This window comes from Echinops telfairi, unplaced genomic scaffold (genome assembly GCF_000313985.2).
Source record: "Echinops telfairi isolate 266 unplaced genomic scaffold, ASM31398v2 ScPeMD7_70;HRSCAF=299, whole genome shotgun sequence".
NCBI classification, from domain to species: Eukaryota; Metazoa; Chordata; class Mammalia; order Afrosoricida; family Tenrecidae; genus Echinops; species Echinops telfairi.
Genome location: NW_022103968.1, coordinates 12,797,830 through 12,809,865, shown reverse-complemented (window position 1 = coordinate 12,809,865; position 12,036 = coordinate 12,797,830). Strand labels below are relative to the sequence as shown.

Here is a 12,036-nt window from a genome sequence, read left to right as displayed (position 1 = left end):
ACCCCTCTGCAAGGGGATCTCCAGTGGCCTACTAATGGGCTTTGGATCTCCACTCCGCACTCCCCCCATCATTCACTAAGAAGGAAGTTATTTGTACCGCTCAGAATATTTGCATATTTACATATCTGAAGTAAGAATAAGTGTATATCATCAACCCCCCGAAATGAAGGAATATGCTAGCTTACAATGTTCTGAGTCAAAGCAAGCTGGAAGACTACTTTAGTGCCCATAGAAAAATCATCTGGAGCATTCATTCAAGAAGAACCATCTGTCAAGATGACACTGAGAGCATCAAGTGAATAGATGGGTAGGTCTCGAAGGGCAGATGAGAGACTAGGACAAGCCAATGAGGGCCACTAATCCAAACCTCGTTATCACTGGCCCATTTCACAGCCGTATTCAACTGACTGGGTGAAGGCTTCCACCACGTACTGCTCCCAGGTGGTCCAGTTCAATGGATAAGATCCACTCAAAGTTTTTGGAGAAGAGCTGCTTCTGTGCCCCTTGGGCCACCTCTGCCTAGAACCTGTCCTCTTTCAGCATCACCAGTGCATGACTCCCATCGTCAGAACTGACTCACTGGCAGTGAGCAAATCCTCCAGATCCAATGAGTGAAAGGGAGGAGGAGCAAAAAGCCCCCAAAGCCCTAGTTCTTTTCTTCCCTACTTTTGTTTCTACCCAAGGAGCCCTGGTGGGGTGGTTGGGGGGGCATGCTCTGGGCTGCTGAGTGCAAGGCCTGCAGATCAAACCTACCAGCTACACCAGGGGGGGAAGGCTGAGGCTTTCTGCTCCCTTATTACAGCCTCAGAAACCTATAGGGTCATTATGAGCTGGAGTTGACAGGGGTGAGTTCATTTCGACCCATGACCCACTGCATCAGGAATAAAGTTGGAGAAATCTTGATTCATGGAATCAAAAAGTCCCCTGGCATACAATACATATGCAAATCATCGTCTTAGAAATGAAAGGACTCCCTACATGCCACCCCCCAAAAATCTTATTTTACTGAAGAATTATTTCTTCTACAGTTTCAATTCACCATCAAATAAAAATCATTTGTATTATTCAATGAATTTCCTTCTTTTTAAAGAGCATGACAAAAGAGTCCGACGGCCAGAGCCCTGAGTCCTACATTCATTTCTCAGCCCCAACTGTAAGGAGCTCTTAGGGAAAACTTCTACTTAGATTATTCTTTACTTTCCAGTCTAGAGGTCCTCGAGGGTTCTGAAACGAAAAAATTAAAGGCCAACAGCAAGGCTGTAATCTCTTTTTAATGGTTCTCCCTCGTCGCGGACAAAAGTGACCTTTCCCATCAGTTCCAAATTCAAGACCTTGGCAGAAAGATCAAAGCGATGAATTCCCCATTTTAAATGTCAAAGTCAGACTCTCTCCTACAGACTGGGCTACCCAGGAGAGAAAGAATTTAAAATACCTGAAATTCTTTCAGTTCAGTCTCGGATCGATCACGTGTAAAAATGATCTTGCCTTCACTACTTCAATGGCTTAAAGTAGATTATGCCACGGCCCTCTCCGTGAGGAAAACTAATGAGAATCTTTCTTAAAAGGCCAAGTCTCATTTTCATCAGTGTGTGGGAGGAACGCACCACACACGCTATTCAGATGGATCTGCAAAGGTGCAAAGTGTGGATAAAAGGCCTCGCTGTGTGAAAGGATTAAACAAATCACATGAGTTAATGAAAGGTTAAAAAAAAAAAAACCCTAGCAAAAGTTTAAATGCCAGTTGTTCAAGAATAAATTATACAGAAGCAGTTAGCATCATGACCGGAGGAGGTAAGTGGTCACCAGGACTCACAGGCAGTCTTAGGTCAAGGTGGGTGGTGGAATGCAGAGCAACAAAGGAGGTAAGAATTCTGACCCTGGGTCTCCCAGTGTGGGTCCTGCTGAAGTTAGGCAGTCAAGGTTGTCAGGTCACCTTGGCCTTGGGGGGGAGGGGGGTGTGGAGAGTTAACTCCTGTCTCAATCATTTAAACATACACCCTTTCCTGTAGCAAGAGTTTAAACATCAATCCTTTTCCTTGTGGAAGCTTCTTCGCCCGGCATGATTAAAGGTTTATTTTATTTTATTTTATTTTTTTCTGATCAAGTCTCTCTTTATTGAGTCTATTAAAGGTTTAAATACGAAGGCTTGGGGATAAAACATCTTTAGTCGTTTTAGTGAAGTATTAGTTTATAACAAGTAGTGCTTTTGTTTTATAAAGAGTTGACCAAGGCAGAGTTTTTCAAATCCAAATTATTGAGAGAGAAACACCCCAGAGACGCTCAGAACTCCTGGTCATACAGCTAAAGGAATTCTTAATGCCGTGAACTAAAGTTGGAGAACTGGAGTAGCTGCGATGAAACGAACACTCACGCACCCACGTCTAACTGAACTGGGGTCGGAACTTCAACAGGGAAGCTCAACGTTCACAACAACGTTCACACTGGAGGCCCCGAGTGTTTACAATAAGAAGGGCGCACACTAGCTCCGCGCTCATCAACACAGCTAAGTTGCAAAGACCAGGCTTTAAATGAAACAGGGCTCCAGGAGTCCTTTCGTGGGGGACAGTGGGGCTTTCCCTCCCCTGCAGCTCACTTGTTTCTGTGCTGTGACTTCCATACTTCCAGGGGGCAGGTTTCAAACTACTGGCAGAGCTCACCGGCTCTGTTTCCAATCCCACCTTGCCTACCCTGACCCTGCTATTGGGTCATGATTCAAAGAGGCTGTGGAACGGGGTGGGGGATGTACAGGTTAATGACCTCAGGCCCTAGCACCTGACTCACCCTTTTAAAACCTTTTCCTCTGTTGATTTATTCACATCTGAGGCTGGGAAGCGGGGGCGGGAAGGACCCAGGACTTGGGGTTCTCTCTCTTTCAAAACACATAGGCCCTTACCTGTTTTTAAGAGGCTATAAGTTGATTTGGGGATGATGTCTATAAATGGGAAACATCAGAAAATGAGACAATCACTAAGTTAAGGATGCAATCCCTGATCTTTTGGAAGCTCCCTGAATGAAACACTCCGTGGATCTTTCAGACTCTTTAGGGTACCTCAGGTGACACAATGTAAAGGCCATTTAAAAAGAAGGAAAAAGGACCCCAGTAGTGACTGGGGGTGAATATGTGGGCGGTAACATCAGACGCAAGGAGAACTTCCTGGACGTGCTTACCGGATAGGATTGGGAGGTGGTGGAGGAAGTGGTGGTGGAGGAGGAGGTGGTGGAGGGACGGAGTTCTCAGACTGGTTCACTCGTTTCTGGAGTTCATCCACTGCACAAAGAGCAAGAAATCAGAAGAGAGCTGAAAGAAGCAACTGATGAACATTCTTTTTTTTTTTAATGTACAAAGGCAAAAAGTATAGCACCTCAGAATCAAATTCTTTTTATTAGGGCAAAGTTAGAAGTTCCAATATAACACCGTAGAATGCGAAAATCTGGTCTATTAGTCCCAAGGAAAGAGAGGCCACCCCGTCCATCTGCTCAAAGAACAAAACTGCCATCTGCTATAGCTACCACGACCGGAAAGCAAATCCAAGATGATGGGTGGGAGAACAAGGCTCGAGTAGGGTGAAGAAATGCTTGTTACAATACAGTACACTCCTCAAACCCTCAGAGGTTGTGAATAATTGACTTCAGAAGCGGATGGCCCAAGAATTAATTTTAAAGATGACATTTAGAAATGAATCTTAATAGCTGCATACTTTTCCTCCCCCACTTAATTTCCTTTGCAAACTATAAATACTAGAGTCCTTGATTTTTAACCATCTTAGCAGTCCTTATTCATTATTTTAAATTTACTCGGGCTCCCAAATGTCTAGAGCTCAGGAATTTTCTGCACTTTGGAAGAGCATTCTGCAGACAGATTTTATTCACCCAAGGTATTCATTCAGGCAACAGAACCAACCATGTGAAGGGCCTGGGCTTGGTGCCATGCAAGATCCACTGCCTGCTCCCAAGGGCCTTGATGGCCTTTACATCACAGGTGCAGATAACTGTGCTATGGGCAAATGACTTGAGTCATTGAGGACGCTTGTGTCCACATGGTCCTTACGCTTTCCCTGACCCCTCAAGGGTCTGTCCACTGGTTTTTGCCCACAGGCAGTGTGGGCCATTTTCTCAACACTGAGAATTGTCCAGTTACTTCTGTAACCATGGGTATAGGGAACCTGAGTTGCGTGAGAGGAGAAAGTGAGACTCCTTATCTCCTGCTTTTCTCAGATGATGCTGGAGGAGGGCTCCACAGACTCACGTCTCTGCCCTGCTCCCTGGGTAAGAAAGGCTGCCCTGGTGTGCACTGCTCACTAACCTCAACTTAGATTAAGCCTCCAGTGAGTCTCCTCTGACCACAGGCCAGGGATGTGAATAGCACTGCAATTGCGCTGATTGAATTAGAAAGTGGATTACTGCAGATGCCGTTAGGTTAAAAATTTAAGATCGTATCATTTGATCTCCCTTTTGACTCATTTAAAATTTGTTCTAGTTTTTAATATTTCTGCTTTCTTTTCCATTGAGGTTTTCCTGTTTTGCTTTGTGACTGTTGTCAGTTGTGTTTTTTTGGTTTTGTTTTTCTATTTATAAAACTAGGATAGGTAAGTCTACAGAGAACGTAACTGGTTTAATGGTCCCTTGGGGGTATGGCAGGAGGGGATCGGGAGAAATGGTAAGCCAATAACAGTAAGTACAAGAAAGAAGAAAATGTTCTAACATTGATTGTGGTGGTAATTGTACAACTCTTCTTAATATGACTGAACTAATCGTATGCTATCTGAATTATGCACCAATAAAATGATTTAAAAAATAATAAAAATATAAATTCAGGTATGACATATTCAAAGTGTGTGTGTGTGTAACACTAATCCATTTTCACTCCAGATTGGGAAGCATTTTCAAAAGGGAATAATCATTTTTAAAAGCCTGCAAGGGTTTTCTGCATAGATTTTTAAATTCTATTACAAAATTAACTGAAAATATCTGCAGTGAATACTGAAGCTATTGTAAAGGGAATGGGCAGCTTCCTTAAATTACCTACCTTTTGCCACAGCAACTTAATACTTATGGCTGTGCGGTAATCCAACTTGCAGGTCCCCATAAAGCCTTCCAGAATGGAGAGAACAAATCCTTTGATTTAAATATCCCCTAGTGTTTTAAAATCCTTTTTTCCGATTTAATATATATATTGTTGCCCATTTTATTGTTAGGTGTGATACAGAAAGCATTATTTCAGGTGGATGATTAGACACCAAAGATGACGGGAGTTTAAGCCTAACAGGCTTCCATTCTTTCTTAAGGCACAGCCTAAAAATCAATGAAGTCAAGGGACTACTTAAAGAGCAGGGCCCTCTAAGAAACTGGGTAACATTGCTGGTCCTCCCGGTCAATGTGCTCGCGGTCGCTCCGCTCTGTGGGTGACACTCACAAAGACCTGGGGTCCAACGAGAAGCCTGCGACTTTAGGTCACCGTATGACTTCCAGTGGCTGCTCGACTAAATGACAGACTTTAAAAAGGAAGCCGTTTAGCAACCAATCTTGACATCTCTCCACCTCCTGGACTCGCTGTGCATGAGGTGATACAGTTCGGTAAGAGACACAGTCAGGTGGCCCAGTCAACGCTTTTACCGGAATGCTTTAGGTTTCTGGCTTTCTCCTCCGAATTCTGATACTTCAGTTCCAATTCCTTCTTATCTTCTTCTAAAAGTTCCAGCTGTTGTTTGAGGTGCTGGATCTCCTTGTGGAGGGTCTGCTGTTCGAGCTGTGCTTCTAACTCTTGGACCTGTGAGTCAAACGGACTTTTAGGTGGTGGTGTGAGGGGTGGGGGTGGGGGGCATGAATGTCCCCCTTTCCTTTTGCACGTCCCAGCTAGCAAAGAGAGCAACGCTGCAGCTGAAACACCAGGCACAGTCTGAGACCAAGATGACAACTAAACATGAGGACCACATAGAGCCTTCATTCCGCAAAGGGTTTATGAATTTCATAAGTCCTGGGGTGTTCCTTAAATGAAATACTGTGAACGCATGTTAAATCACAGCCATGGGAAGAGGGGTTATCAATTTAAAACTCATAAAATAGTGTGCTTGGCCTGATTCTCTTTCATCATACATACATTCATAGCATCTATTAGCAAAGTTTATAGATGATCAAAACACGGAAATTAATGGGTCATTTTAACTTTAATAAGTTTTTTTAAAAAAAACTCCTTTTAAATAATGAACGTTTATTTTTAAAATTTTAAAAAGTCCATAATACAGCTATGTTTAAAAGACTATTGAATCTATAAAGGAATTTATAGACATATGATATTTTAAACCACACAAGTAATAAAGATTATGCAGAATCATAAAATATACTACAACATGGAGCCCTGATGGAGTAGTGGATTATGTGTTGAGCTGCCACGCTAAAGGTCAGTGGTTCGAACCCAGCAACTGCTCCCTGGGAGAAGGATGAGGCTTTCTGGGTCTGTAACCCTCTACAACCTCGGGCACCCACGGGGACGTCCTAATGGGCCCTGCAGGGTTCCTAGGGCTCAGAACCCACTTGGTGGCAGTGAGTCTTTTCTGGTAGACTAGTTTGAGAAGCAGCGGTGGCTGTAATTTCATTCCTAACTTTTACACAGTCTTCAGCACCTCTACCTATGTTCCGACAAGGTGTGACTCTAGTAACTGAGTTTTATACCTTCATTCAATTCAGTAGGTGATAGGCAGGGAGGGATTCCTTACTAAATGAGTTCACTCCCAATGGTTGGACTTCTCAGAATGACAAGCAAAATCTAGGTACGGCAATTCAAAAGCACACCCTTTTCTCTTCTCTTCATTTGAAATGGTAACTCCTGCGTGTGTGGGGGGAGTAGAGTGTGGGTGGGGGCCAGAAACTCGCACCCTCCCCTCCTGTCACCAGCCCTCTTGCCAGGATTGTCCACTGGGGGGAACGGGGTGGAGGGGTGTAAATTCTGTGTCACCAGTGACTCTGTAAAGCCAACTTTAGAGCATCCAAAAGCCAAATGTCAATACAGAGAAACTCTGACAGGTGGTGAAGGGTCCTAACAGCCGTCCTCCACAAGCTAGGTAGCCGGTAAGGAGCATAAAGACTGAGGTAATCTTTCCTAAGTGGCTCTTTTCATTTGAAAGCCTTTGTTCCACCTCCTCGCCTCTCCTCTTCTCCCACCCACCACCATGACGACCCTTCTTTGCCCAGCACACAGAGGTAGGCTGTGGCAGCTGGTATAGCTGCACGCAGACAAATTGAAATAACCACTTAGGAAGCCTTTAACCACATGTATTTGTGCAAGTTTACCAAGTCGGACATTTTCCTAAGCAAACAATTACTACTAATGTAGACTTCTCTTTTCCGCCTTCTCTGAACAAAACCTACACCCCCCAACAAGCTTTTTGAGACAAATACACCCTTCCTAATGCCTGTAGCCACCCTGCTTCCCCACCTCCAAAATACAATCAACTCAGAGATTTCCAGGCTCTGCATTAGCCAAGTTTTATGAACCAATTCCCCCCCCCTTACTTCTTCGGGTTGTCTGAACAGTGTAAGGATGGCTATAACCCTCAACTGTTGTGCAATGCATTTAGTTGATAATTAAATCAAATTAGTTCATTTGTTAGATTAAAAAACAAACAAACAAGATCCCTAAAGGGAATTAGTCACTAAGGCTAAACATGGGATTCTAAATGACTGGACTGCATCTCTATGTTTCTTTAAGACTCTGGAATCACATCTAATACTACCTTTTGTTGGTGCTGGATTTTCTCTTCCTCAAGGAGCTGGACGAGTTTGGCATTGTCATCTAAAGCTTTCGAAAGCTGCTGGTCGGGCGTGGAGCTCTGTAGCAGAAGGTAGCTTTGTCTCTTTAGCTTGTTTTGTTCAATGAGCATCTGCAAAAGTTAATTATGGAAAAGCATAAACCAAACAATCCCACACAGCTCCCCAACTGCGACATGAACAAAAGGAACAATACATGGGCTTTTCGGTTTAAAAATTGGAGGCAATTTCTGAATTGTAGAGTTTAAGAGTTTTAGACGCAGCAAATGCTATAATTTCAATCAAAACTTTTATATATATAATCTTCAGAAGCTTTACTCCAGTCTCCTTCCAGACTTATATACAATAACTCAGTGCGATCCCTAAGCTTTTTGTTACTTTATTAATATTAGTATTAAATATACCAATACTGCTAGTAATTGTACTTGTCAGGTGCTACCAAGTCAGTCCCAACTCAAGGCGACTCCGTGGACAAGGCCCAGCCTTTCCCCGTCCCCACAATCAGGACCACGGTTGTGTCCCTTGCTGCAGCCACCTTGTCAATCAGTTCATTGCAGGTCTTCCTCTTTGTCACTGATCCTCTCCCACCAAGCATGACAATGTCCTTCACCGGGGACCAGTCCTTCCTAATAACACGTCCAAAGCATGTGAGACAAATTCTCACCATTCTCGCTTCTAAACACGCGCCAGCGGCACTTCTTCCAAGATGCATCTGTTCATTCTCCCAACAGACCACAGGATAGTCAATATTTTTCACCTACGCATACTTCAATTCTTCTTCAGTCTCCCTTATCCAGTGTGCCATTTGCACATGCCATCTGAGGCCATTGAAAAGACCATGGCTTGGGTCGGTCCCAAATTGACATCTTGGTTTTTCAACACTTTTAAGAGTTCTTTCATAGCAGAGTTGTCCAATGCAATATGTATTTGATTTCCTGGCTCCTGCTCCCACGGGCATTACTATAACTTATGGATCCAGGTAAAATGAAATCCTTGACAAAGTCAATCTTTCCCGCTTATCATGATGTTGCTTATTGGTCCAGTTAGGAAGATTTTTTTTCTGTTACGATATAATCCAAACTGAAGGCTGTGATCTTCATCCACAAGTGTTTTAAGTCCTCTTTCAGCAAGCAAGGTCGTATCATCTTCACATCAGAAGTTGCGAATAAGTCTTCCTCCCATCCTGACACCATGTACCCCATAGAATCCAGCTTCTTGAAGTATTTGCTAAACATACAGATTGTGAATAAGTATGATGAAAGGATACGACTCTGATGCACACACCTTTCCCACTTTTAAACCACAGCCAGTATCTCCATGTTCCAACACCTGCTCCGTGGTCTATGTACAGGTTCCACATGAGCACAATGAAGTGTCTAGAATTCCTATTCTTCGCAACGTTCGTCCTGCTAGCCACAATGAGTTATGTTCCATTCAGTCAACTGCCTTTGCCTAGTCACAGATCCAGCTGATATCGGCCACCGGGGTCCTCATCCGCCATGCTCTTCTGAAGCCAGCCTGCATTTCTGGCAGCTCTGTCGACGGACTGCTGCAACCACTTTATCAACCAGTACATCATCTTATCAGGAGAACAACACCGTCTGAAAAAACCAAATTCGTGCCCACCAACTTGACTCTGAGCAGAAGGATCTAGCAGGACAAGACAGAACTACCCCTAAGTTTTCAGGGCTCGAAATCTTTACAGGAGAAGAAAGTTTCATCTTATTCCCTCAGACTTGCTGGGAGGTTTGAACAGCCAACTTTGGGATTAGCATCCCAATGCGTAGCCCATGACGTCACCAGGACTAATATTATCATCTTTATTTTCCTAACAAGGGAGTCCTGGTGGTGGGGTGGTTACCAATTGGGCTGCTCACCACTAGCCAAGCTGAAGCTTTCAACTGCCATAAAGACAGTCGGGAAATCCGCAGGGGCAGTTCTACCCTGCCCTATGGGGTTGCGATGCCAACCAACTAAGTGCCAGTGAGTTTGGTTTGGTTTATTCTCCTGATACGGTTAGTGAAGCTCAGAGCAGTTAGGCAACCTTCCTAAAGACAGTAGGTTTAAACACCCAGTATTTAATCCCAGAGCCGGATGGTTTCCAAGCCCCAGGTTTTAACCCCTGACTCATCACTGCCACTATTCATTAGGGCAAAGTTTGCTTTACATCAACCCAGTGATAAAAGTAAAGGGGAGAAGCTGTGTGAATGTTTACTGAGCACCTTCATTAGGTCATTTACACGTTAATTTAATCCGCACAATGTGATGTGACTACAAACAATCTTCTATTCATCTGTGAGCTCTTTTGCTTAAGTGTAGACATGCTGGCCGACAGATTACACAAGAATGAAACATTTTACACACTTTGACACACAGCCCGTCTTAAAGTACAGCTTCACGATAGTTATCAGATTCTTAACACCCTGGTCAGCCAAGTATACATTTTCTTCCCACCTGACTCCCCACCTCTCTGAGAGACTGACGTAATGAGAGAGAGAGCACAATGGGGCGCGTGTGTGTGTGTGTGTGTGTGTGTGTGTGTGTGTGTGTGTGTCTTTCTGAAAAAGCGAGAGTGGTGGGGACATGCTGAGGAGAAATATTTCTTTCAAGTATTTTAATGTTAGGCCAATGATCTAATTAAAATTAATCAGTCCAGGATAATTTTGGTCAAACAGTAATTCTTTAGTCAAACATTTAAAACCTAGGTGTCATGGGGAGAACCTCTGCTAATCAACATGGCAGGCCTGTAGACAGCAGATGAAGTGAGGTTCCTCAGTTTTCCAGCAAGCAAAGCGATTTTCCAAATTATGCTTGGAGGGTAGAGAAAATGCAGAGTGGGGTTAATCAGGACAGAGGTAGAGAAGTCCCTGGTGCTGCTGGATGCCAGGTCAACACCACGGGGATGACAGACAGACAGACAGACAAAGACACACCTTTGCTACAATACTCACAGAAAATTCCCCCCTGTGCTCGGGGCCTCTTGGAGAGAAAGGGATCGTGTCCTTCTTTTCCAAGCAGCACTTAAGAACCCATGCCCAGCCTTACATGATTAGAACTGGTCTGACGTTTGTTATCTAGAGGCGAAATCCCTCAAATCTTCTGAATGACAGCAATGTGAATTTCTTTTTGCAAAACTAAGTCCCAGAATAGTAACATCATACAATGAAAAAACTTTCAAGCATTTCTACAGATAACCATGGTAACCTGGAAAAAATTACTCGGTGGATCCCCTTTACTCAACTTATGATGCTAAAATGAAACCCTGTCACAGGCTGCCTTTTCCAAAGCTATGTCCGGAGAAGTCAACGTTTCCGAAAACTCACGAACCGGACTTTTGGTTAGGGACAGAGCTAGCCGGCAGGCATTATACAGCTGGTCTCTAATTTCTCTATAAGACAAGTAACACTCAGCTATCAGGATTTCAGGAATTCTCACATCCTTCCAAAAAGAACGAAAAGGAGATCTTCTATCATTCCCATGGAAGCTCGCCCCTCTTTCTCTGCGGCACTCACGTATCCTGTTCTGGGGTAGCTGCTCTTTGCTACACATTTGAATTCATTCCTTGGGTCGCATGACTTCAAAGTAGAATTATGATGGCAGGCTAGAGAGTGTTGCATGAATAAATAATACAGACATACACACAGAGAGAGACAAATATCATTTACATTGTTTGGAGAAAAAAATGCATCAATTATATCATGCTCAGATGCAGATTGGGAACAAATGGGTGCTGAACAAGGTATAGACATAAAAAGAAACCTGTACTAGGTAGCAAAAAATGCACATATCACTCACTGAAGACATACAAGGCAGGTCATTAAAAAGCCCACAGTATACGGGAGAAGTACAGAAAGAGCAGAGTGGTGAAGGCGTTCCTGTGTCCTTCTCGACTGCGCGTTTTGTTTTAAACAGGCGGCTAGAAATGCACTGGGGAGAATTTTTTCTCGGTTGACACATTTGAGAATTGTTTGGTTTGTTCCTTCCTAAGGTGCCCTGCTGGCACAACAGTTAAGCGCTAGGCAGCTACCCGCAGGGCCAGTGGTTTGAACGCACCCAGGGCCTCTGGGGGAGGAAAGACCTGGCCAACTGTTGGTGCACACATCCCGCAAGCTCTCTGCTGCCTGGGAGGGTGCTATGAGCTAGAATCCCCTCGTTGGCAAATAGCAAACACACTACGTAAGGGAGCTTCCGAAAGTTCATGGGAGAAGCCCATCAGCTTCTAATTCCACTTTTCCAGGGGCATTTGGAAGCCCTCTTGTTATTCCTTTTGAA

At 43.9% G+C, this 12,036-nt stretch overlaps 1 protein-coding gene across 1 annotated transcript in view; it reads right to left on the bottom strand.

Moving 5' to 3' along the window:
* The window catches only part of SHTN1 (shootin 1), a 96,969-nt gene that overhangs the window by 42,725 nt on the left and 42,208 nt on the right, over positions 1-12,036 (bottom strand). Inside the window, exons 8-10 of the mRNA XM_004700912.2 lie at positions 7,731-7,877; positions 5,614-5,767; positions 3,169-3,268 (exon numbers count right to left, since the gene is read on the bottom strand). Of these exons, the coding sequence (XP_004700969.1) occupies positions 3,169-3,268; positions 5,614-5,767; positions 7,731-7,877 (401 nt within the window). The remainder of the gene's footprint in view (positions 1-3,168; positions 3,269-5,613; positions 5,768-7,730; positions 7,878-12,036) is intronic.